This window comes from Schistocerca gregaria, chromosome 4 (assembly GCF_023897955.1).
Source record: "Schistocerca gregaria isolate iqSchGreg1 chromosome 4, iqSchGreg1.2, whole genome shotgun sequence".
Taxonomy (NCBI): Eukaryota; Metazoa; Arthropoda; class Insecta; order Orthoptera; family Acrididae; genus Schistocerca; species Schistocerca gregaria.
The window spans coordinates 78,514,179-78,540,537 of record NC_064923.1 but is presented as its reverse complement, the minus strand read 5'-3'; the positions used below and the strand labels follow the sequence as shown (position 1 = coordinate 78,540,537).

The window sequence follows — 26,359 nt, the reverse complement described above, 5'->3', positions numbered from 1 at the left end:
CGATGGTGCGAAAAGCATGATAGTATGAAAGTAGAACTGTCAGGTCGATGGCTGTAAAGGTGTTGACATGTGCTGACTGACTGTCAGGAACCAGGAAAACATACGGAATGTGGTTATCTCAGAACATGCTACTGCGGTTCAGACTGAGTACAAAAGAACTGAAAAATGGATATTTTTTCGTAGGACGCTGAAGACTTGGTGATTAGTTTCCTTCGCGGTTTCCTCAAGTGTTGTGAGACACGATTTTAATGCTTTTAATGGTACCATCACGAAACGTGTTGCCAAGTAGTAGCGTGATATTTTACAAATAATCATGGCTTTGTTGGGTATGCCAAATGGTACTCCCTTAGGCAGCATGATCACGGAAACCGAGCAGATAATTAGTCAGCTTGAACGAGGAACGGTGGTAACAAAGTTTTTCCAGCGCAAGCGACCAGAAAGGAAAACACTAATGCTTCGACGGGAAACTCGGCAATTAGTCTGGGCCCGTACAACAAATATAAGGACATTTGAAGTAGCTGGTAAGAGTTTGTTTATGTTTGTTTTGTTTGGTATGACATATCATTTCTGCTTGAAGCTGTTTGTAAATGTAGCGCAAGGAGCAATTCCACACGCGATCATATCAAGTTTGTATGAATGGTTTACCCCTGATGCAAATAAAAAGCGTATGCACACACAATTTTTCACCATCTACAGCAGTTCTCTAATGCAAACATAAAATACCAGACCAGCTAGCGCGCCGTAAATAAGATTACAGATTCACTGTCTGTTTTACTGAACGCCGAAAACTGAAATTTGAGAGATGGTGTTTAGTTGCACGTACACATGGTTGCAAAAATCACCTAGTTTGACAGTTATGATCAGCGGCTGAAGGAACTAGAAAACAGCAGCGTTTCTTTAGTTTTAAAAATGAGACATTCCGAATACGAAATGGGGCACAATAGTGTATATGTCGAAAAATATCAGTGAGGTGACAGAAGTGCACAGAGACGCTGCTAACAGAATAACAGAAAAATAAGCCCAGTGTGCTCCCAACAGTTTGCTTCTTGATGTAAATACCTTCTGTGAATACTGTTGCTTGTTATATGGCAGCTGAACTTCACAGTCCTTAATCTAGATAATATTTGGTAGTTAGGGCCTAGTATTTTCATTTGGATCTACAGGAATTCAAAATTTTTAGCTGTGTATCAGCTCACTGAACTTTTCAGCTGATAATTCATGGAAAGATTGTTGGTGGGTTTATAGACAGATTTTTGGCGCTCATCAATGTCCGAAACAAGGAATGAAAATGGTGAATCTGAAGATATTTAATTTTTTCAAGTAACAAAACTGGAAAAATTTAGTTATGAAATAGTAGGGTTTATTGGAAGCACTAGCAGCCACAAGGTGTTGACAAAGATGTAGCATTTTCTCTGTGAGATCTCTTTTGGCACCTGAATAATCTTTGTGGTTAGGAGCCATGCAGAGGTTGTGAAGAGATCGATCACACTGGGTTGTCGGTTCGGTAGATTCTTCACCTGTGAAAATTTTGTTCAGCAGAGAAGTTTGAAGTAGACGGGTATTTTTAATTATGAAGAGGATGTTGGAATTAACTGCATTTCTAAAGTCAGTAATGTTATTTCATACTTCTTATCTATGCTTTTCGATGTCATTGGTATTCCTCTGTTCACCAATGGACATGTGAAGCGCCTGCAGTCAAAATGCATCTCCACCAGGACCCTTTCACCACCAAACTGATGCTTTTACATTTGATGAGAGATTACTCTGCAAAGAGCCCAGTGCTCTATCCATGTGTGTTCCATTCATAATGCTGCTGATGATCCCACACTGAAATGAATGTGGCCGCATTGCCATGAGTAAGACAACACTACCAGAGATCTGCTGCTCTCATCCACCTAACTAACTTGACACTCAGTGCAATGACTGATGGAACTGATTGTAACTGAGTAATATGAGTAACGCCTCCCATCAGCCACCACGCCGAGAGTCGGATCGTTTTGCTCAAGCTATACGAGTCGTGTTGTGGAGTGGTTACTCTTGGTAAACCTGCTACTGGCAATGAAAATTATTTCCTGTATCTTAAAATGACACTTTAAGCCATCTTTAATGCTGTTATGATTGAAACAATAAGATTTGCTCAGTGCAGAATGTTTCTAAATGGCTTCTTTGTGGTGTTAAGTTGCCAATATAATTGAAACCATTATCAACACTATTCAGGAAGAGAGCAAGCAATCGATTTTCTGCATTTTGAGGGGCTATCAACAGCTATGATCACTAGGATTCAGAAAGAAATATAAAATCAAAACTCTTTCAAACACGGCGAAAGATAATAGAACTAATCGACATGATTTTGAGTGTTTGACATGACACCTGCATAGTTTTTCATCGGTATTCTTGTAATCCTGTCACACATACTTGAGAGGCCAACTTTAATGTCTGTCATATTCACGCTTCAGCTAAGGTAGTTGAAGAGTGATGTTTGTTTTGAACAGATGTCTTGCAAGGGTGTTTTTGGACTTAGAATTTTACTTTTATAAAGTTTGTTTCTTTAATTCCAGTCTATAAAAACAAAAATTGTTGTCAGACTATTGATTTTAATTCACAGTGAGTATCCTCAGTTCCATTTATAATATATCTGTGTACGATAAAGGTAAAGTGGTATTATCAAGAGATATAAACAAATTTAGCTTGGCATTATGGAACAGAACTAATAATATAGTGTGAACTGGGCCGCAGTACTAGAGGAGTCAAAATGTGAACAGCGCTACTGTTCACAGCACACATTTAATTTTATAATAAAGGCCAACTCTTTAGCCTGCAATGTTAAGCAATGTGTCAATTGTGTTCCTTCAGTTATCTTCTACATCCTGGTCATAAGCAAAGCATAATGTCAAAATAAGATTCGGGTGGACAAATGAGGAACTGAATGAATGCTCTTAACCAGTGATATGTAAGCTCACCAGATAAAATATTAGTCACCCCTTAAAAGAGCACATTTGTCAATTTGTGGTGCTGTAGATGTTATAAAACTAGTACTAGGTTGTCCAGTGACTTTCCACAGTTGACATAAGTCGGGGCAAGGGCAGTGATGGTCACGTGATTAGACAATGTGACACTTCTGTTCAGTGAGCGAGGTGGCACAGTGTTTTGCACACAGGACTCGCATTCGATAGGATGACGGTTCAATCCCATGTCTGGCCATCCTGATTTAGGTTTTCTGTGATTTCCCTAAATCGCTCCAGGCAAATGCCGGGATGGTTCCTTTGAAAGGGCACGGCTGACTTCCTTCCCCGTCCTTCCCTAATCTGATGAGACCGATGACCTTGCTGTTTGGTCTCTCCCCCCAAACAACCCAACCCAACACTTCAGTTCAGAATAATGTCTGTTACTACCTAACAGTACAAGCTCAGAAAATGAGTGTGGAGAGTGGCTTCATGGCAGCTGTGGTGGTTTGCTGTTGTAACTAAAGTTGTTGTGGATGAGGAGGAGAAATAGATGACAAGGTGGTGGAAAAGGTGGTGCACTGTGCAAATAAAGTGTTAAAGCCAAGTGAGCTGATGCTGTGCAAATTAAGCCAGAGGGACACAATGCGAAGATAAGTGAAACTGAAGTGTTTAGCCCAAAAGGAAAGTAGCAAAGAGCATACAATAAAAATCTCATTGACATTATGGATAAATATGTTATTAGTCAGCAACTTTGGCTGTATAATCAATCATACAAGGAAGTACTAACATTGTGAGAATGTACAACTTATGTCACACAGAATTCTCAGAAAAAATTGTTCTGTATGTAGAATTTGTTTCTAAAAGGTGCCAGAATGAATGAGTTATCATGTATGAACAAGATAAATTGGGTCAAAAAGAGAATGTTAATTATGAGGGTGATTCCAAAAGTAAGGTCTCCAGTTCTTTAAAAAGTATAAACATTTATTTAAAATAAATTGTATATAGTTTTCAAGATTGAACATTTTTCTATATTTCCACATAATTGCCATTTCAGTTGATACATTTTTGTAAATGCTGTAACATCTTTTGCATGCCTATGTCGTACCAGCCTGCCACCATGCTATTGAAGAAACGTCAGACGTCATCTTTCTCTTCATCGTCAGTAAATCACCTTCCAGCCAAATTTTCTTTCAGCTTGGGAGAAAAGTGGTAGTCATTGGTCACTAAGTCTGGATTACGGGGTGGATGTGTGATGATATCCCATCCAAACTGTTGCAGAAGATCCACAGTTTGATGGGCAATTTGGGGGCAAACATTGTCGTGGGGGCGGTTGATGCTCTTGCTCAACGTTCCTCTTCTTTGGTTCTGAATAACCTGTCTGGCCATACCTGTTGGCACTTTTTACTGTCCCCAAGAACCGCGAAGTCAACCAACTGTATGCCTCTTCGATCCCAAAACACAGTTGCATTGACTTTACTGGCAGACTGCTTAGTTTTGAATTTTTGTGACTTAGGAGAACCAGGATGCCACTCCCATGACTGTTGTTTGGTCTTGGGTGTGAAGTGGAAAGTCGAGGCTTCATCACTCTGACTATTGAATCCAAAAGATTGTCCTTGTTGTCTGCGTACCGTTGAAGAAATTGGTGTGAAGATTCAACACACTGCCATTTGTGATCTTCTGTCAGAGTTCTTGGGACTCATCTTGCACACAGCTTCCAAAATTTCAACACTTTAGTCAGAGGCTGGTGAATGGTGCTTCTAGAAACCTCAGGAACAATATTGCAGAGCTCATCGAGACAGACCTGCCAATCTTGAAGCACGATTTGTTCAACCTTTGCTATTGTCTCTTTGATAATTGGTGATCTCTCTTTTCCTTCCTTGTCATGAATTTCAGTATGATCCCCTGCAGACACTCTACATCAGTTGTGGTCATTTTTGACATTCATACATGACTCTCCATACTTCATCAAGTGTCAGTGAATGTCGGTTGGTTAGCCTTTTGCACTCAAAAACCAAATAACTTTGCATCTGGTGGTAGTGACTAACACGAGGTCCATTACAACTGGCTGCCAAGCCAAACCCGAAAGCTCCAGCAGATGTGAGTGGTTTCTAAAAATGAGGAAATGAAGGATAATAATTAAAGTGCTCAACAGTTTATTTACACAAAATATGAATACATACATATTATACTGCCAGTAAATTGTGGTAATTATAGTATATGACGAGTCTTGTCATTCAAAAGTGCCAGTCTATTGTAGTGCTATGCAGGGCATTGGCATATAAATGTGTAGTATATAGTGCTCAACTTTCAAGAGTACCAGGGTGTATGCTATTACTTACTTACTCATCTCCTTTCTTCGCTTTCTTCGGAGTGTAAAGGTGCTGGCCAAGTCTTCAGTTTACTTTGGCAGATAATGCAGGGAATGACATACCACTCACACCTGTGTAACCTGACATAAGGACTAATCCTAATGAGCACTAGAGATTGGTGTCATGTCTTGACAACGACAATAGGTTCCAAACTTGACAGGAATTGCTGCTGTCAGTGAATGCAGGTCTTTCTCAGCCACATCCTATATGAATATTGCTAACGCAACTTTGTTCATTGGACATTTGGAGTCTAGTACCTTATAGCAGTGGTGTTAAGAAACAGCTGAAAACATTAAAACTGATCGAAGCTCCAGGGTCCGAGGGAATCCTTATAAGATTCTGTACTGAATTTGTGGGAGAGTTAGCCCCTTTTCTAATTATAATCTATCGTAGACCCCTCGAACGGAAAACCATGCCCAGCAGATGGAAGAAAACACAGATCACGCCCTTCTACAAGAAGGGTAGTAGAAGTGACCCACAAAACTACTGCCCAATATCCTTGACTTTGACTTGTAGTAGAATCTTAACACACATTCTAGGCTTGAACAAATGAGGTATCTTGAACGGAATGACCTCCTGCGTACCAATGAGTGCAAGTTCTAAAACATCATTCTCGTGAAACCAAACTCACTCTTTTCTCATGACATACTGAAAGTGTGGATCAAGGCAGGCAGGTAGATGCAGTATTTCTTGATTTCTGAAAATAATTTGACTCAGTGCCATATCTAAGCCTATTGCTAAAGTTTGATCAGGTGGAGTATCAAGTGCATACTTAACAGGTTTGCTGAACAATCGGGCACCCTGTTGTATCTTTACTGACCCACTGAATCACCCTGTTCTTATCGCACAGAAAATATCTGATAACATCAGACAAATTCGGTAGCCTTGCATAAAGTGTCATTAGTTAAGTATGGCATATGTAAAGAAACCTTTTGATAATCTTCTTTTCCAAATTGAGGCCATTATTGTGGACAGAGCTGATCTTATGTGGCATTCACATGGTGTCTGCTAGGGTGAGTGATTTTTTTTTTGTCTGGTCTGCTTATTAATTTCTCACGTAATCTTTCTGTTTGGAGCAGACTTTCCAGTGTTTCCCTCTCAAATACAAATTAAAAGCTGAAGACAAGTAGGCGAATTTCCTTTTCTTGGAAAATGACAGTTTATAAAACATTAAAACCTGCCTCATTTACTACAAAACTCACAACCACCCCCAAGAAAACTGTTAAAAAGGTTAGTGTAGTAACACAGAGGAAGGCAGCAGAATAAAGCTCAAAATCCTACTCGCGCAAAGATGCAGCAAATGTTGCATATGCTATTTTCCGAAAGCTTGCAAAGGAGGGAAGGAAAATGGAACAAAGTAAAGTCAATAGTGGTCACTCCAAAGACATCTTATTGTACCTTCAGCCATATCAGGAAGAGAAATGTACACGGAATAAGAACACTAAATAAAATATATCTGGTTTGGACTTTTGGGGTCACATAACCAGCAAGCTAAAATGTGACACTACAGTGGTTGAATTGCACGTCCTACAAAAAGAGCTGCAATAATCCCTTTTGTTCTTTCTCCTGGTGTAAAATAAACCACTTATAACGATTAGAAAAAGGAAAATAAGCACCTAGGCAATATATGTCATAATTCTCCCCCCTCTTCCCTCCCCAGGGGACTCACCACTCTTAGACGAGTTTGTGCTTGGCTACCAAGGGGCCCCAGCCTCTGCAGCATCCTTTCCTTTGCATGCTGCATGTCTATCATCTTGCTATTCTTTTTCCCCTCTCTTGGGGAACATGTCTGGGATGTTTTTGGGAATGTGTTCTGCATTTTCTGTACTCTGACATCAGAGCAGTGTCTCCACTGTATGTTTGTTCTTTCTGCACCTCAATTCCTTGTGGTTTTGCGTACTGAAGGTGGTCAGTCCTTTGTGATGGTATCCGTTTATTATTCAGAAAGATGTTGATGTAATTGCTGGACCTGTGGAATCCTGCTCTCACTTACACAATGGCGCTTTGCTTTTGGAGACTACGTATGATTCTCAAGTGCAGCACTTCACTCCTCCATTGCAATCCTGTTCATGTCGAGGCCCATCGAATGCTGAATTCTTCGTTGGTGTTATTTACACTAGGCTGCTCGATGGTCTCACCGAGGCAGAAATCCAAACTTATCTCTCTGATCAGGAGTCCATTGGGTGATGACAAAGATAGATGCATCCTTTTTCTCACGTTTGATAGAGCAGTGCTTCCATCAGATATCAAAGCAGGCTATGAAGTTATCACATTCTGAATCTGATGCACTGCTACCAGTATCATTGTTACAACCACACTCATGTCATGTTGACTCTGGACCAGATGTGTAACTTGTGGTAGGGATGCTCTTGAGGGCTATTGCCTGCCTTCTTCTCCCCATTGCATCAATTGCAATTATGACCATGCTGCCTCCTCCCAAGTATGTCACATGTATCTCGATGAGTGGACCATGCGGGAGATCCTGGTGAAGGTAAAAGTGACTTACCCTATCGCTCAGAAGTTATTGGCTAGTCGAAAGTCCTGCATTTTACCATATGGCACTTACAGTACTGTTTTTTCTACATCTCAGTCCACGAAGGACATGGCCATGCGGACTTGCGACCTAAATTCAGTACAGCAGTTGCAAAATGGCCAGTATAATGGCAGCATTCCTGTGTCCTTCTCCTCCAGCTGTGCAACAAGCTACTAAATTTTTGCTCCCACATTGAAATCACCTGCAGGCTGGAAAGAATGAAAGAAATACCCCCACAAAGACTTTTTACATCCCTCCAGCCCGAACCATCATTGACCAATCACAAAGGCTTCAAGAAATCAAACAAAGGCAAACAGTCTCCTCTTCATTGGTATCACCGACCTCCGTGTCACTGGTGCGCACTGTCACTGTTTTTCTGCCTGGACTCCACAGACCAACCGAGGGAGAATGTTAATGCCTCTGTAGATCTCATGGAACAAGATCCTATGGCGTATGCATCCTGTAACAGTGTCTTTGAAGGCTGGCACTCGGCAGCCGTAGAGGTGATACGCATTCATTTTTTTGCATCCTTCCCTTTCCTCGTCATGACTCTCCTCCAATTTGTGGCCTTAGATACAACAAGGAGGAATTACAGTTGCTCTTGGAATTGAAGGACTGTATTCCCTCTTGTGGGGAAGTCATGCTGCTGATCTGGGAAGACATTAATAATCATACTATTTTCCTGACTACCCGTCTTCTAGTTGTTGCAGTTCAACTTTTCCTTCCTCAATTCATCTTTTCTCTTTGTTCCGTTTATGTCCCTCTGTCATTCGATGTCACCAGGGCAAACCTACTCTGGCTTATTGGGCGGCTCCTCTCCAACACCTTGGACCGCTATTTCGAACTCCACCCATCGTCATCCTGCCTTCATCCATCGGAAGTGAGCTGAGGGGGTTTGGGCGATACCCTTCTCTCCTCAGAATCATGAGTGCTACAATACCACTTAAATTATGAGGAGGTTAAATCATGCTCTCACATCATTCCGATCCTCCACCGCAGGGCCAGACAATGTTCACATTCAGATGTTGCAGAACCTTTCTCTTATGGGCAAGATGGCAGGTTTCCCAGTCGCTGGTGTGAAGCCCCTGTCATACCCATACCTAAAAGCCTGGTAAGGACAAACGTCTTCCTTCTAGCTACTGCCCCATTTCTTGGACCAGCACTGAGCGAGGTGGCGCAGTGGTTAGCACACTGGACTCGCATTCGGGAGGACGACGGTTCAATCTCGCGCCCGGCCATCCTGATTTAGGTTTTCCGTGTTTTCTCTAGATCACTCCAGGCAAAGGCCAGGATGGTTCCTTTGAAAGGGCACGGCCGACTTCCTTCCGCATCCTTCCCTAATCCGAGCTTGTGCTCGGTCTCTAATGACCTCGCCGTCGACGGGACGTTAAACCCCAATATCCTCTTCCTATTGGACCAGCTGTGTTTGCATAATGGTGGAATGTATCATTCATGCCTCACTGATATGGTGGCTAGAGTCTCGCAATTTACTAACTGCTGCACAATGTGGATTTTGAGTGCGTCGTTCTGCACTTGACCATCTCGTCACTTTGTCAACCCCTGTCATGAATGGTTTTCTGCAGAAATACCTGGGTCTGGCCATGTTTTTTTGATTTTGAGAAAGCCTATGACACTTGCAGGAGGATAGGTACCATCCATACTCTGTACACGTGGGGTTTCTGAGGCCGCCTGCCCCATTTCCTTCATAAATTTTTAAAAGACAGAGTTTTCAAGGTGTGTATGGGTTCTGCCTTGTCAGTCACCTTATCCAGGAAAAGGTTATGCGCAGGGTTCCATCCTAAGCATCATCCTCTTTGATATCGCCACTGACCCTATTATGGCCTGTCTCCCACCAGGCATCTCTGGCTCCATTTTCATTGACGATTTTGCCATCCAGTGCAGTTCTCCACAGAGTTATCTCCTTCAGTGACATCTTCAGCATTGACTCAATCATCTTTACTCGTGGAGCATCGACAATATCTTTCACTTTTCCACTGACAATACAATTTGTATGAATTTGTGGTGGCACAATTGCTTTCTTCCACCATCTTTACATCTGGGGTCCGTTGCTCTTCCATTCATTTGAACTATGGAATTCCTGGGGCTCATGCTCAGTAGGAAACTTTCTTGGCACTCCCTTGTGTCTTACCTGGCCACCCACTGTACTCGGTCCCTCAGTGTCCTACATATCCTCGGCAGTACTTCCTGGGGAGCAGATCGGACTACCCTCCTCCGTTTTTACCGGTCCCTTGTCAGTTTGAAACTAGACGACGAGTGTTTAATTTATGCATCTGCACATCTGTCCATCTTACTCTGTCACAATATAATCCACCATCCATTTGGCCACTGGCACCTTTTACTCGCTGAGAATCTTTGTAGAAGCTGCCGAACTACCACTGTCGTGCCGATGTGATTTTCTCCTCAGTAGATATGCATGCTGTTTGTCTGCCCTGCCTGGCCACCCATTGTGTGTCCCCTCCTTCAATGACTCCTTTAACCACAAGTATGGGGCGCATCCCTCTTATCTGTTACCTCCTGGAGTTTGCTTTTGGCTATTGCTCCAGCAGCTTAACTTCTTGCTACCTGCATCTTTCCCAGTGGGTGTGAACCCTTCACCACCTTGGCTTTGTGCAGCAGCCCATGTTCACCTTGGACTTGATTCGCCTCCTAAGGATTCTACTCCAGACAAGCTCTATCATAGTAAGTTTCTCGATCTTCGCAAGGAACTTTGTGATAGTACCTTTGTGTACACTGAAGGCTCTCAGACTGACCGTGAAGTCGAGTGTGTTTTCGTCATTGGCACCGACGTTTTACAATATCGGAATCCGGAACACTAGAATCATTATTTACAGTGGAGCTCTTCAGCCTGTATCATGTCATGCAGTACATCCAGAAACACAGGCTTTTCCATTGTGTCATCTGCTCTGCTCACTCAGTGCCCTTCAGAGCCTCTGTTTACCATTCATCACTTAGTGCAATGGGCCCAGGGAAGCTTTCACTTGCTTGCTCTTGATGGGGCCACTGTGATGTTTATGTGAGTCCCTGGTCATGTCTATCTGACAGGAAATTAGGCTGCTGCTGCTGCCGCCGCCGCCGCCGAGGGTGAAGTCTTTGTATTTGAGCCTGCTAGTTCTCCCATTCCCTTCGATGATTCTGTGTCGCTGTCTGTAAGCAGTCGGCCCTCTCACCGCAAGAAGATCATTTATGCTAGGTTGCATATTGGGCACTGTCTTTTTAGCCATCACCATTTGTTAATGGTGACCCCCAACTACGTTTTACTCATTGTCATCAAGCGCTTTGACAGTTCACCATTTTGTAACAGAAAGTTTTTTTTTTTTTTTTTTTTTTTTTTTTTTTTTTTTTTTTTTTTACCACATAGCTGTCTTTCCTTCTATTGGTCGGGCTTAAAGTGTTGTCGCTTTTAACTCCTTTTTGTCTTTGTGTTCTACAGAGGCGCATATGACCTTAATTTTTTCTGTAGTATATGAATGGTTTCAAGTACCACATGAAAGAATTGATGTCTGTAGGGGTAAGTGTCAGATTACAAATCTGCAGGTCTATAACTTATTACTCTGTCATCTCAGTCAGTGATTTGGTAATGTGAAAGATGCAATGTTGCACTGTGCTTCAGAGTCCCTCTTAAATCTAATTTTTTCTCCTCAGTCAAGTAAGACTAGTCGTTAATGCAATGCAAGGGCTGTAAGTGTCACACTATTGAAGCACGTGAACTGTCCATTTTAGTTTCACCTCATGTCAAATACTGGCATACTGACAAAAGTCTCACAGTGTGTTTACTGCCATATGAAATTTGTGGTTATCAGTTAGTCATTGTTTTAAAACTACAGTGGCATTCATAAATATAATACTAGAAATAGAAATGCTTTACTCTACCCATCAACCATCCTTAGTCTGCACAAGAAGAAGTGAGGTAATCAGCCATAAAGATCTTTGGCAATTTACCCAATGATGTGCAGAATTGAATGGATAGTAAAATTAACTTCAGACACAAACTGAAATCATATCTACTCGACAACTCCTAATCTGTAGAAGAATTTATGGAAGTGAAGTAGTGTGAGATTTATTTATTTAAAGGTGTGAGAGAGAGAGAGAGAGAGAGAGAGAGAGAGAGAGAGAGAGAGAGAGAGAGAGAGAGAGAGTGAGAGTGTAGTTTGAAACTGATGTCCGGAAACATACCATTTCCGTGCTACAGCCATTTGAAAACATATTGGTGATGTAGCCACTTTTACAAGTAATTGATTAGGTGTGACCCAGTACATCGCTTGTTTTAAATTCCACTCATTAATAGCCAAAGAAATTGCTTTTGTACTCATTGATAGGTTCTCTTCAACATGATACAGTATGACCTCTTCCAGTTAAAGTATGCAGTGCCTCCGTGGGGCACCACAATCACATCTGCTGATAGTGAAAGTAGCCTTTCTTGAAGCTGTTGCATATTGTGGTGGGAAAAAAAAAAAAAAAAAAAGGTAGCGAGCAGTTCTTCTATTACTGGGAGCTCCGCTGTTCAGAAGGATCATGTTGGTGTATTTTGCGAATGTGTACTCAACCATGTTGCTATAGCACTCACAGACATGTGAATGAGGCTCAAACCAGGTCAGAGGGGTAGGACAGATATCAAACAACTTCAGCCGATCCGCTGTTACCACTCTCCACAGTGCCTATCCTATTGCATTCCTACCTAGCAAACATGTTTTCAAATGGCTGTAGCACGGAAATGCTATGTTTCCAGACAGGTTCCTGTTCAAAATATTACTTACTCACTCCTCTCTACCAGTCCTCGAAGTTTGTAATGGGAATTTCCGAACACACTGTATTTGTAAAACTGGCTAGTTCTGTATCAAAGCGAGAGATTGAATTTGTGATCCCTACAATATGCAAATAAACATCTGACTGACTAACTAAATAACTGACACCCCTCTGCATCGCGTTATTTAAATAACAACCAGGCATTCACTGAACCACATATTCCATAAAAATGCTATTGTGTTGCTAGGCAAAGGTTATTTATGATTTAAAATTGTGTTGTGTTCTCTTCATGTCACATTTATGCACAAATGTCTCCTGGCAGTGCACTGCTCATTGCTTCAATCATTTATCACTGTTGTATTCAGGGGAACTTAATTGTAGTTTTATACATGTCAGCTTTAACTGAAGCATCAAAAGTCAGATGACCCAATTGAGAGGAACGGAAAAGTGCACAAGATTAAAGTAACAAAAAAGTAACAACTTATTTAAAATAATGAACTGATAACACACAATTCTTGCTTAACTGCTGCATGTCCCTGTCATAGACATCAGTTTCTTATTACACTTGAAGTTAAAAGAAAGAAAAATAAAAGAAAAATCACCATGAATGGATTAACCGAATGGGACAAAAATTGGTGTAAATGATGTACATGTACAGTCAAACAAATGATTACAATTTTAGAAAAATTGGATGATTGAGAAAGAACTTGACAAATTGAGCAAGTCAATAATGTGTTGGTCCATTTCTGCCCCTTGTACAAGCAGTTATTTGGCTTGGCATTGATTGATACAGTTTTTGGTTGTCCTTCTGAGGGGTTTTTTTAGGTTAGAGAATTCCCTCCCTAGGCCCGACAAGACGCCTCCTGAGACGTGGCAAGGCAGGAGTAGGCAAAATGCAACAAGGAATAACAATATTAATGTGCTAATAGTAAACTGCAGAAGCGTCTATAGAAAGGTCCCAGAACTGCTCTCATTAATAAACGGTCACAACGCCCATATAGTACTAGGAACAGAAAGTTGGCTGAAACCAGACGTAAACAGTAATGAAATCCTAAACTCTGATTGGAATGTATACCGCAGAGATAGGCTGGACAGTGAAGGGGGAGGCGTGTTTATAGCGATAAGAAGTGCAATAGTATCGAAGGAAATTGACGGAGATTCGAATTGTGAAATGATTTGGGTGAAGGTCACGGTTAAAGCAGGCTCAGACATGGTAATTGGATGTCTCTATAGGCCCCCGGGCTCAGCAGCTGTTGTGGCTCAGCACCTGAAGAATAATTTGGAAAATATTTCGAGTAGATTTCCCCACCATGTTATAGTTCTGGGTGGAGATTTTAATTTGCCGGATATAGACTGGGAGACTCAAACGTTCATAACGGGTGGCAGGGACAAAGAATCCAGTGAAATATTTTTAAGTGCTTTATCTGAAAACTACCTTGAGCAGTTAAACAGAAAACCGACTCGTGGCGATAATATATTAGATCTTCTGGTGACAAACAGACCCGAACTAATTGAATCAGTTAATGCAGAACAGGGAATCAGCGATCATAAAGCAGTTACTGCGTCGATGATTTTAGCCGTAAATAGAAATATTAAAAAAGGTAGGAAGATTTTTCTGTTTAGCAAAAGTGACAAAAAGCAGATTACAGAGTACCTGACGGCTCAACACAAAAGTTTTGTCTCAAGTGCAGATAGTGTTGAGGATCAGTGGACAAAGTTCAAAACCATGGTACAATATGCGTTAGATGAGTATGTGCCAAGCAAGATCGTAAGAGATGGAAAAGAGCCACCGTGGTACAACAACCGAGTTAGAAAACTGCTGCGGAAGCAAAGGGAACTTCACAGCAAACATAAACATAGCCAAAGCCTTGCAGACAAACAAAAATTACGCGAAGCGAAATGTAGTGTGAGGAGGGCTATGCGAGAGGCTTTCAATGAATTCGAAAGTAACGTTCTATGTACTGACTTGGCAGAAAATCCTAAGAAATTTTGGTCCTATGTCAAAGCGGTAGGTGGATCAAAACAAAATGTCCAGACACTCTGTGACCAAAATGGTACTGAAACAGAGGATGACAGACTAAAGGCCGAATTACTAAATGTCTTCTTCCAAAGCTGTTTCACAGAGGAAGACTGCACTGTGCTTCCTTCTCTAGATTGTCGCACAGTTGACAAAATGGTAGATATCGAAGTAGACGACAGAGGGATAGAGAAACAATTAAAATCGCTCAAAAGAGGAAAGGCCGCTGGTCCTGATGGGATACCAGTTCGATTTTACACAGAGTACGCGAAGGAACTTGCCCCCCTTCTTGCAGCGGTGTACCGTAGGTCTCTAGAAGAGCGAAGCGTTCCAAAGGATTGGAAAAGGGCACAGGTCATCCCCGTTCTCAAGAAGGGACGTCAAACAGATGTGCAGAACTATAGACCTATATCTCTAACGTCGATCAGTTGTAGAATTTTGGAACACGTATTATGTTCGAGTATAATGTCTTTTCTGGAGACTAGAAATCTACTCTGTAGGAATCAGCATGGGTTTCGAAAAAGACGATCGTGTGAAACCCAGCTCGCGCTATTCGTCCACGAGACTCAGAGGGCCTTAGACACGGGTTCACAGGTAGATGCCGTGTTTCTTGACTTCCGCAAGGCGTTTGACACAGTTCCCCATAGTCGTTTAATGAACAAAGTAAGAGCATACGGACTATCAGATCAATTGTGTGATTGGATTGAGGAGTTCCTAGATAACAGGACGCAGCACGTCATTCTCAATGGAGAGAAGTCTTCCGAAGTAAGAGTGATTTCAGGTGTGCCGCAGGGGAGTGTCATAGGACCGTTGCTATTCACAATATACATAAATGACCTGGTGGATGACATCGGAAGTTCACTGAGGCTTTTTGCAGATGATGCTGTGGTGTATCGAGAGGTTGCAACAATGGAAAATTGTACTGAAATGCAGGAGGATCTGCAGCGAATTGACGCATGGTGCACGGAATGGCAATTGAATCTCAATGTAGCGAAGTGTAATGTGATGCGAATACATAGAAAGATAGGTCCCTTATCATTTAGCTACAAAATAGCAGGTCAGCAACTGGAAGCAGTTAATTCCATAAATTATCTGGGAGTACGCATTAGGAGTGATTTAAAATGGAATGATCATATAAAGTTGATCGTCGGTAAAGCAGATGCCAGACTGAGATTCATTGGAAGAATCCTAAGGAAATGCAATCCGACAACAAAGGAAGTAGGTTACAGTACGCTTGTTCGCCCAATGCTTGAATACTGCTCAGCAGTGTGGGATCCGCACCAGGTAGGGTTGATAGAAGAGATAGAGAAGATCCAACGGAGAGCAGCGCGCTTCGTTACAGGATCATTTAGTAATTGCGAAAGCGTTACGGAGATGATAGATAAACTCCAGTGGAAGACTCTGCAGGAGAGACGCTCAGTAGCTCGGTACGGGCTTTTGTTGAAGTTTCGAGAACATACCTTCACCGAAGAGTCAAGCAGTATATTGCTCCCTCCTACGTATATCTCGCGAAGAGACCATGAGGATAAAATAAGAGAGATTAGAGCCCACACAGAAGCATACCGACAATCCTTCTTTCCACGTACAATACGAGACTGGAATAGAAGGGAGAACCGATAGAGGTACTCAGGGTACCCTCCGCCACACACTGTCAGGTGGCTTGCGGAGTACGGATGTAGATGTAGATGTAGATGTATTATGCTAAATTATGCCCAGTTGGCACATTAGAACATCAAAATTCCAAGGTGGTTGTAAGTTCCCTCCCCATAATGCTCCAGATGTTCACAATTGGGAAGAGATCCGTTGACCTTGCTGGCCAAGGTAGAGATTGGCAAACATGAAGACAAGCAGTAGAAACTGTCACTGGATGTGGGTGGGCATTCTCTTGCTGAAATGTAAACCTGGGATGGTTTGCCAGAAAGGGATACACAGAATATTGTCAACGTATCACGTAAGTGTGCCTCAGATGACAACCAAAAGGGTCCTGCCCTAAAAGGAAGTGGCACCCCAGACCACAGCACCAGGTTGTCAGGCCATGTGGCGGGTGACTGTCAGGCTGGTATTCCACTGCTATCCAGGGCATGTGCAGACAAATCTTCAGCTGGAATCTCATTGACTGGCCCAGAATTGTCTTCAGTGATGAGTCCTGCTTCAAATTGAACCACAATAACAACCGAAAACGTGCTTGTAGATGCCCTGAACAGTGGTGGGATTCCAACCGGACTCTTGCCCGTCATATGACCTGACAACCAGAAGTGATAGTCTGTTGCACCATTTCCTTTCATAGCAGGACCAATTTGATTATCTTACATGGTACCCTTACAGGACAGTGCTATGTCTACAATATTCTATCCCCATTTTGTTGCCCTGCCTGGAAAGTCATCCTGCACTTACATTTCAGCAAGAGTATACCAACCCGTATGGAAGGAGAGTTTCTACTGCTTGTCTTCATGCTAGCCAAACACTATCTTGGGCAGCAGGATTGCCAGATATCTCCCCAACTGATAACGTTTTGAGCTTTATGGGCAGGGCCCCACAACAAGCTTGGGATTTTGATGATCTAACACTCCAGTTGGACATAATGTGGCATGAAATCCCTCAGGGGGACATCCAACAAGTCTGTCAATCAGTTCCAAGCTGAGTAACTGCTTGCATAAGGGTCAGAGATGGACCAACACAATATTGGTGTGCTAAATTTGAGAAGCTCTTTCTCCTGAATAAATCATTCAATTTTTCTGAAATTGTATTCATTTGTTTGTATGTTCATGTAACTTGACATCTGTTAACAATTTCCATCCCATCTGGGTAATTTACTCATGATTAGTTTCTTTTAAAAAGAGTTTACAAGGAGGAGAGAGAGTGTGTGTAATAATATCGTTTTCTTTGTTGCAGTGGACTTGAGGGAAGTAAAAGAGGTTCGCATAGGAAAAAACTCAAAGGATTTTGAAAAATGGCCGGAGGAAGCAAAGCGAATGGAGAATTTAAAATGTTTTGTTATATATTATGGCTTGGAATTCAGACTGAAAACACTATCAATAGCAGGTAATAAATTTTCTGTTATTTTGTTAGTTATATGTGCTTGCATATTTTTTGTGGTAGCAGTAGTGGCTTTGGTTGAAGAAAAAAAATTATTAGAGATAAATGTAACCTTTAATAAAACAAGCTCATTCAGCTCTCTTTATGCTTCACTTTCAGTGCAACTGCTGTACACTTAAATAAAGACTGAATTTGAAGGTTGATTAATGGAAAGATTTCTTTGGATACCATGAGATACTTTGGGATCTTGAAAGTCTCACATGTGTCCATGGCCAGAATGCCCTTGCTATTAATGTACCACATGTGAAACGAACATTGTGGTCTACCTACAGGTCTGAGGATTAGAATAGTCCCGAGGTATTCCTGCTTGTCATAAGAAGCGACTAAATGGAGTCCCACACATTTTGGCCTTTATTTGATTGTCCCCCGTCGGGTTTGACCGCCATTTTTCAAAATTTTCCGTAGAGTGAGCCAATTGGGGAAGGGCACCTTACATGGTGCATCGTGTCTATTGTGCACTGAGATCTTTAGCCAACTTTCTCGTCATCGCATTGCAGTGCCACTCATTCTCCATCTCTTGGGCGAGGACACCTTCCTGGGTGAGTTTTCCACCATGCACTATGCAGTGTCACTTCTGTGCTGACGATGCTCATGGACTTCTTTGCACCTGATATCCAGCATGGTAGCCGGTCCATTGTGGTAGGGCTGCCATGTACCCTGTTGGTTGTAGCCCCCTGACAACACAGGGATTGCTCTGCTGATGCCTGCACATTTAACTCCCCACATATGCCAACGAGTAGACGCCCATCACTCCGGGGCATCGGGACTCCCGGCAATGGCCATCCTGCCAGGTGGCCTTTGCTGTGGTAAGGTGGTGCCTGTGGGGAGGGCTCGTGGTCGGAGTGGGTGGTTATCAGAGTGGATGACATGCCATGAAATGTAGTACGTCATCTCTTGCTGGTGTTCTGCTGCCAGCTGTATCTAAGTGGGCAAAGTCTAACTTTAATGCTAAGAAATATGACCCAAAGTCATTCCCCTCCCTGGCCACACCATGGGAGGAACGCCAGGCTTAAGGATGGCAGTGAAGCTTAATTGACCCAGTACCTTGTATGTATGAGAGTTGATGGGGAATCTTTCATGTCCATGAAGACTCAGTTTTTTGTGGAGAATTTGGAGGACAAGTTTGGGGAGGTGGAGGGCTTGTCCAATATGCACCTTGGGTCAGTTTTGATAAAATCAGCATCCTCTGCCCAGTCAGGGGCATTACTCGCTTGTGGCAAGTTGGGGGATGTTTCTGTTACCATTACACCTCATAAGAGCTTAAATATAGTCCAGGGTATTATATTCCACAGGGACCTTATTTTGCAGTTTGATGATTAGCTGTGCGCCAATTTAGAGCAGAGAGGTGTTCATTTCATCCGGCGTGTCCATCAGGGCCTAAGGGATAATCAGGTTGCCACCAGTGCCTTCATCTTGGCCTTTGAGGGGTACACATTGCCCGAGAATGTCAAGGTGATGGTCTACTGCTGTGATGTCACGCCATATATCCCTCCCACGATGCGGTGCTTTAAGTGCTGGAAGTTCGGCCATGTCTTCCCACTGTACTTCCAGCCCTACCTGTCGAGATTGTGGACGTCCATCGCATCCCAATAATCCATGTGCCCCACCTCCCATCTGTGTCAACTGCGGAGAGCGTCGTTTACCTTGATCGTCAGACTGCAGAATTTTACAGAAAGAGAGGAAAATCATAGAACATAAGACCCTGGAGCGACTGACCTACACTGAGGCTAAGAGGAATTTTTAGTGCCTACATTCTGTGGCTATGGCCACCTCATATGCCAGTGCTACGAGAACAATTGTCACCCCCATCAGTTCCTTGAATTCCTGTTGCATCTCAGAACTGGGAGACACCACCTGCCCCCTTGACTGGGGGGCTGGGGTGTCACTTCCATCCCTGTTGCTCCTGCACCACCTACTTTGGCAGCAACACCCCCCCCCCCCCCCCCGCCACCCCAACCATTGGGGATTTCAGTCCCCACTTCTGAGACAGAGAAGCGTAAGGCTTCTTCAACTCTTCTCACTAGGAAGGGGTCCCTTGGGTCACTCCCTTCCCAGGTTTCTGCTAGTGGGAAAGACGACACCCGCCAGTGGCTGAAGAGCCCAAAAGGAGCTGGTCGTAGGGCTTCACGCTCATCCTTAGTCTTGGAGACTGATTCAGTGGAGTCCTCCCAGCCAGTGAAACCCAAGGAACACCACAAGAAATCGAAAAAGAAGACCCATAAGAACAAGGAACTTGCGGTGCCACCCACACCACCTCTACCTACAAGCTCTGTGTCTGAGGATGGGGTGGAGATTCTGGCTTACACTGAGGGCCTGGATCTTGCCGGACCCTCAGACACAGTGGATACAGGCTGCTCAGGCAAAAAGTCAGTGGCAGCAGATGATCCTGAGATGTAAACTGCCTCATTGAATGTTCCATGCCTTCCCATTCTCACAATGATGTCATCCCCCAGTCGAATTTTGCAGATTTTTTCCACTGTCTGGCTGAGCTATGGCAACTGTTAAGCTTTACACCTGCTTTCTGCATTGCCCTCCAGGAAACCTGGTTCCCAGCAATGCGGACCCTTCCCCTCCGCAGGTATAAGTGATATTACAGGAACTGTAGCAACTGTAATCGAGTGTCAGATGGAGTTCGCCTGTGTGTCCTAAACTCAGTCTGTAGTGAAACTGTTCCCCTTCAAACCCCTCTTGAAGCTGTGGCTGTCAGAATACGGATGGCACAGGAAATAACTGTCTACAATATATAACTTCCTCCAGATGGTGCAGTACCCCTGAATGTATTAGGTGCACTAATTGATCAATTCCCTAAACCTTTCCTACTTTTGGGAGATTTCAGTGTGGCTTGAGGTAGTTACTCGGCCATTGATTTATCAATTTGCAGTCCAGTACTTTTCCCATCTATCCACAGGAGGGCACATGGCAACGTGTGTGGTAGTGACCACTTCTACATCTTTCTGTCACTGCCCCGGCATTCGTTGACTCTCCCCCGCATAGTAACATCGATTTGATGGTTGATCAGGTGACTACCACAATTGTTTCTGCCACAGAAAATGTGATCCCTCGCTCTTTAGGGTGCCGCCGGCCAAAGTCAGTTCCTTGGTGGCCGCCGGAAGTTGCTGAGGCAATTACAGATCGTCGGTGAGCTCTACAGCAACATAAGTGACTCCCTTCCCTAGAGCATCTGATAGCCTTTAAGCAGCCCCGTGCCCGTGTACACCAGCTTATAAAACTACGGAAACAGGAGTGTCGGGAGAGGAATGTGTCGACCATTGGGTGCTGTACATCACCTTCCCAAGTCTGGACAAAGATCAGACATCTTTTTGGGTATCAAACCCCAGCAGGCATCCCTGGCATTACTGTCAATGGCGTGCTATGTACCGATGCAAATGCGATTGCTGAGCACTACGCTTTAGCCTCTGCGTCGGAGAATTACCCCACAGTCATTCACCCTCTCAAACTTTGGATGGAAAGGAAAGTCCTCTCGTTCACTACACACCACAGTGATCTGTCAGGGACGTATCTGCAGCAGCTCCCATTTGCCAAAACATCTCAATGGATACTTGTTGTAAACACCCCCCCCTCCTCCCCCCCCCCCCCCCACCTCCTTGTATCAACTATCTCGATGATTTTGTGCTCATATGGCCCTCCTTTGAGAAACATCTGCAGAATTTTTGGCTTCTATTTCAGACTCTGCTGGACATGGGCCTCATGTGCAATCTGGATAAGTCACTCTTCCTTCAGCACACTGTTGAATACCTTGGGCACATCCTTTATCATTGTGGGATCCAGCCGATGAACAGTCACATCACTGACATTGATGCTCTTCCTTGACCCACTACTCTGAAGGAGCTCCAAGCTTTTCTAGGCAAAATTGTTGATTATCATAAATTCATCTCACAAGCGGCTACTATTGCGCATCCTCTTAATCAGTTACTGAAAAAGGCACGCTGTTTGATTGGATGTGTATGTGTTACCAAGCTTTCACAACTTCGAAGGACAGTCCTCATTTAGCTCCTTTCTTCACTACATTACAACCAGATAAGTAGCTTGTCTTGCTCACTGGAATGCCCCAGTTTGGGATGGGGACTGTGTTGGCCAATTGCAATCTTAACAGTTTGGAGCATCCCATAGTGTTTGTCTCAGAGGTGCTCAACACAACACAGAGAAATTATTCCCAAATTGAGAATGCTGTCGCTATTATTTATTCAATCAAGAAATTTCATGTGGTTTCACGTGGTTTGAAGTTTCACCTTGCCGTCGACCACAAGCCATCAGTCTCCCTCTCTAGTCTCACAGTGCACCTAGCAGACAAAATGGTTCCCAGGCTGCATTGGTGGAGCCTGTTCCTCAGCCGTTACCATTATGAGATTTATTTCCATCTAACGGCTACACTCCAACAAGGGTATTTTCCCGCATCTTTGTGTAGGTCCTGACCCTGTTTTCAACCAGGAGGAAATCCTTTGTTTTTATCTCAGTGAGAAAGCTCAGCAGGTAGTTGACAGCTTTCCTATCATGAGGTCAAATACTGCTCACACTATAAAAGTGCAGATCCTGTTCTCTGCCAGGTATGGCAACATATCCAGTGGGTATGGCTGGAATAACCTGCAGCATGAACGTTGTTTCTGGTCCATAATTATTTTGTACTGCATCCCAGAGTGACTTTTGTCGATTGTGTAATCTTCTTGATGACGGAAATCGCCGTGCTGTGGGGGGTCATTATGACTTCCCTCAGGTGGGACACACTATGGCTCTTGCATCACAGCCACTGGGTGGGGTCAAGGACAAAAATGTGTGCTCGCCACTGAATCTACTGGCCTGATGTCAGTGGAGTAACTGAACATGTAATTGCTGCTTGTCCGAAGTGTGTAGGTCACCAGACTGCTCTGCTGTATTGTTACTCATTGTGGCTGGTGCCCACACAGCCCTGGGAATGTGCCCACTAGGATTTCGCTGGCCCGTTGTGGGACACATTTTGGTTGCTCGTCATTGGTGCATACTCCAGATTCCCGTACATTGTTAATTGCTCCTCTGTGACAGTGTACCCTCACCTGCATCTTTACCATTGAAGGTCTTCTCTGCACTGGGGTGACAGAAAACAGGATGCAGTTCACCTCTCAGATCTCTGAAGACTTTCGTGTGCAGAATGGCATCCACCATGTTGGGGCACCTCTGTTTCTCTTGCAGTCCATTAAGAGGCAGAACACCTCATATGGACCTTAAAGATGCAGATGGAGTACATCTGGGCACCCCAGCAGAAGAGGCACTCACGCATTTTGACAGTTCTTGCAGGTCAACTCCTTTTGGCAAGAGGGGCCCGGCTGAGTTACTCAAGATGCACTAGCCATGCATAATGCTGCACCTCATGACACCAATTCCTCACTTGCTTCTTGCACTGCTATCGATGCACTGCAACCAGGGAGTGCCACCAGGGCTCACACCTTTGGTCGCTTTGATCTTTGGATTCCAGCAGTCGTCCACAGACAGCAAGGTTGGCGTATCTTCATGTGCTGTAGACAGGTGACAGGCTGGTGGCCTGCCATTGCAAACCATGGGTGAGGGAAAGGCTACTGCCACCTCAGTGTGCAGCTCCCAAGCCATCTCTTGGGACACCACCTCTTTCGTTGGTCTAGCCTCCTGTGCTGTGATTCCCCTTATTTACTACCTTTTCTGACTCACCCACTCCCTCTCAAGCAAGATCGTCAGCGCCCAGTGGCAGACGAAGTCAATCAGTGGGCAGAGATGCTGTGCAGCTCACAGGAGACACTTCAGCACATTCCTTCTCGTGCCTCTGACAGCCCGGACCTCCACATAGCTCCCATGCCAGCATTGACACCCGTAGCAACTTGTGTCGCACTGCACTGTGTCTGCCCACAGTGGAGTCATCATGACACAGGAACTTCCGGACCTACTCTCCAACTGCTGCAAACAGGAGCTTCTGTCTACACTGTGGGCAACAGTCTAAAATTCCTGGGAGGTTGTGGGCATCCCTCGGATGTCTATTTCTCATGAATTCTAATTGCAGTAGCATTCCTTCAGTAACCACCGGACCTACCCTCCAACTGCTGCAAACAGGAGCTTCTGTCTACACTGTGGGCAACAGTCTAAAATTCCTGGGAGGTTGTGGGCATCCCTCGGATGTCTATTTCTCATGAATTCTAATTGCAGTAGCATTCCTTCAGTAACCACCTGAAGCCCTGATGATGAAGCTATGCTTAAAAATGTACATACCCACTCCAGGTTGAGAGATGGCTCTGTTAAGAATTCTATAAAATCAAAAGTGATAGAGAAATGTAAGTATTTACAGACTGCAATGATTGAAAGTAAATGAGCTATTGTAAAGATGGTAGATGGTTTTTATTTTTAAGTTTTCCACATATTAATATTGCTTCAGTAATACAGTTTTTAGTTTGTAATTCTTAATTTTACACAGCCAGCCATGGTGGCCAAGCAGTTCTAGGTTCTTCAGTCCGGAATTGCGTTGCTGCTATGGTCACAGGTTTGAATCCTGCCTCGGACATGGATGTGTGTGATGTCCTTAGGTTAGTTAGGTTTGAGTAGTTCTAAGTCTAGGGGACTGATGACATTAGATGTTAAGTCCCATAGTGCTTAGAGCCATTTGAACCAATCTTAATTTTACATTTTACAACAAACATCTCTGAATGATGTTTGGGACCCAGAATAAATGGTTCCACTAATCATTAATACATCTCAATGTCTTGGTAGCTTTTTCAGAATCGGAGTGCACTTTGTGGATAAGAGGCCTTGACTACTTGGTTAACGATACAATAAGATCACCATACCCACTCCAGGTTGAGAGATGGCTCCGTAAAGAATTCTATAAAATGGAAAGTGGCAGAGAAACGTAAGTATTTACAGACTGCAGTGACTGAAAGTTCTCAGTGGTTATTGAAGCTTAATAAAGTAACTTTTTCTTTTTGTATTTTAGTGTCACACTGAAAGACCTAAAGGCATTCCTTCCTCGTGTCAACTGCAAAATTCCAACAAATAAACTTCGGGATGTCTTTCAGGAAGTCGATACAAGGAAACGAATGGAACTAGGATTTGATGATTTTGCTACTCTTTACCAAAAGCTTATGTTTGATAACAATGTAAGACAATTTAGGCCTGTAAAATCAATATTTGTTTGCCACAGCTTCAACACAGAACAAGTGATTAAGTATATTTCCATTATTTATTCCAGATGTATAGTGAAAGTTTTAGTAAGTTATTCTCTGATTACTCTGAAAATGGTAAAACAGTAACATTGCAAGAATTTCAAAGTTTTCTTAGTCAAGAGCAGAGAGACCCAATGGGAGATGATGAAAGAGAAGTCTCTTCCTTTATGAGGAATTATTTGCAAGATTCACAGCGAAATGTCCAGGAGCCATACTTCACAATCTTTGAGGTATGGGTCAATAGATACTGATGTTGGCGTATTCACTTTTAACCAAAATATACTAAGTAATTGAGACGTTATATTTTGTCATATGCTATACATTATGTAGCATATGAGAAAATATATTGTGGTACAATGTACAATATATAAATAGTTAACAATCACAATATATTCTAGACCAACTGTAAATGTGTGTGTGTTTTTTTAGTTTTTGATGTCTTCCTTACTAACATTACTGTTAGCTATTGGTAAACACATGACAATGAATTGACTGCTTTTCTTTTTCTTCATTGAAACTGTCAGCAGTTATCAAAGATGATTATGATTCATTTTATTTATTTATGTGTTTTATTTTTTGTTTGAGAAACTTTGTGATGAGTGAATGAAGTGCTGATTTGTGATGATATTGTTTTCAGTTTATGGATTTTCTTTTCTCGAAGCAAAATGAAATTTGGGATGAACGATATGATAAAGTCTACCAAGACATGACGAAACCGTTGTCACACTATTGGATTGCCTCATCACACAATACGTAAGTAAACATCACACAGTAATAAAATACATCTACAAAACTAGTATTTTAAACCAGGGCAAATAATAATGAAAGGCTTGCACTTCGTTACCCACAAAATTAGAGACCACTGTCCTTAACATCAGTTTGCTGCAGAATTTGTAATATTGGTAATTTTCGCCTCACAAACATTAGTATACGCTCAATAGTAAATGCCTGATGACCTGAAGTTATCAAACAATTGTAATGTAAAAGAAATGAACCATCGCTTAGCAGCAACATAATCTATTATTCTTTATCTTTGTGCTCCTGTCTGGCGGCTGTCAGTCTCTATGCACACATATTGATTAATGATTGAAAAAGAATTCTGTTTTCTCAAGACAAATGAGGAGTAGAGCGCTTCATCTTTTACTGTTTCTATTCCATGAAAGGTGGACACAGACTTTCTGCGTTCTGCAATCTGTATTTTATAATTTGTGCAAAATAGTCTGTAAATGTGCTAATTGTCTTCTCAATCAGAAAACATATAGTTTTATGTAATTAATTATGAGCAGGCACCATCAAGAGGACATTAATCTCAAGTATTGCCTCAAAAGTGTAACAACAAGTTTACTGTTACCAGTCACCATTTTATTTATTTGCACGACGCGTTTCTAAAGTTTAAACCTCCATCATCGGGTGGATTTACATTAGTTAGTATGACATTTGTGTGTGTGTGTGTGTGTGTG

At 42.9% G+C, this 26,359-nt stretch overlaps 1 protein-coding gene across 1 annotated transcript in view; it reads left to right on the top strand.

Annotated features, from left to right (window-relative positions):
* The first annotated feature begins 16 nt into the window (after positions 1-16).
* Positions 17-26,359, top strand: part of LOC126268133 (1-phosphatidylinositol 4,5-bisphosphate phosphodiesterase gamma-1) — a 255,096-nt gene continuing 228,753 nt past the window's right edge. The window contains exons 1-6 of the mRNA XM_049973664.1: positions 17-521; positions 17,521-17,670; positions 24,448-24,586; positions 24,671-24,833; positions 24,926-25,129; positions 25,537-25,652. Coding sequence (XP_049829621.1) covers positions 314-521; positions 17,521-17,670; positions 24,448-24,586; positions 24,671-24,833; positions 24,926-25,129; positions 25,537-25,652 — 980 coding nt within the window. The 5' untranslated portion in view covers positions 17-313. The remainder of the gene's footprint in view (positions 522-17,520; positions 17,671-24,447; positions 24,587-24,670; positions 24,834-24,925; positions 25,130-25,536; positions 25,653-26,359) is intronic.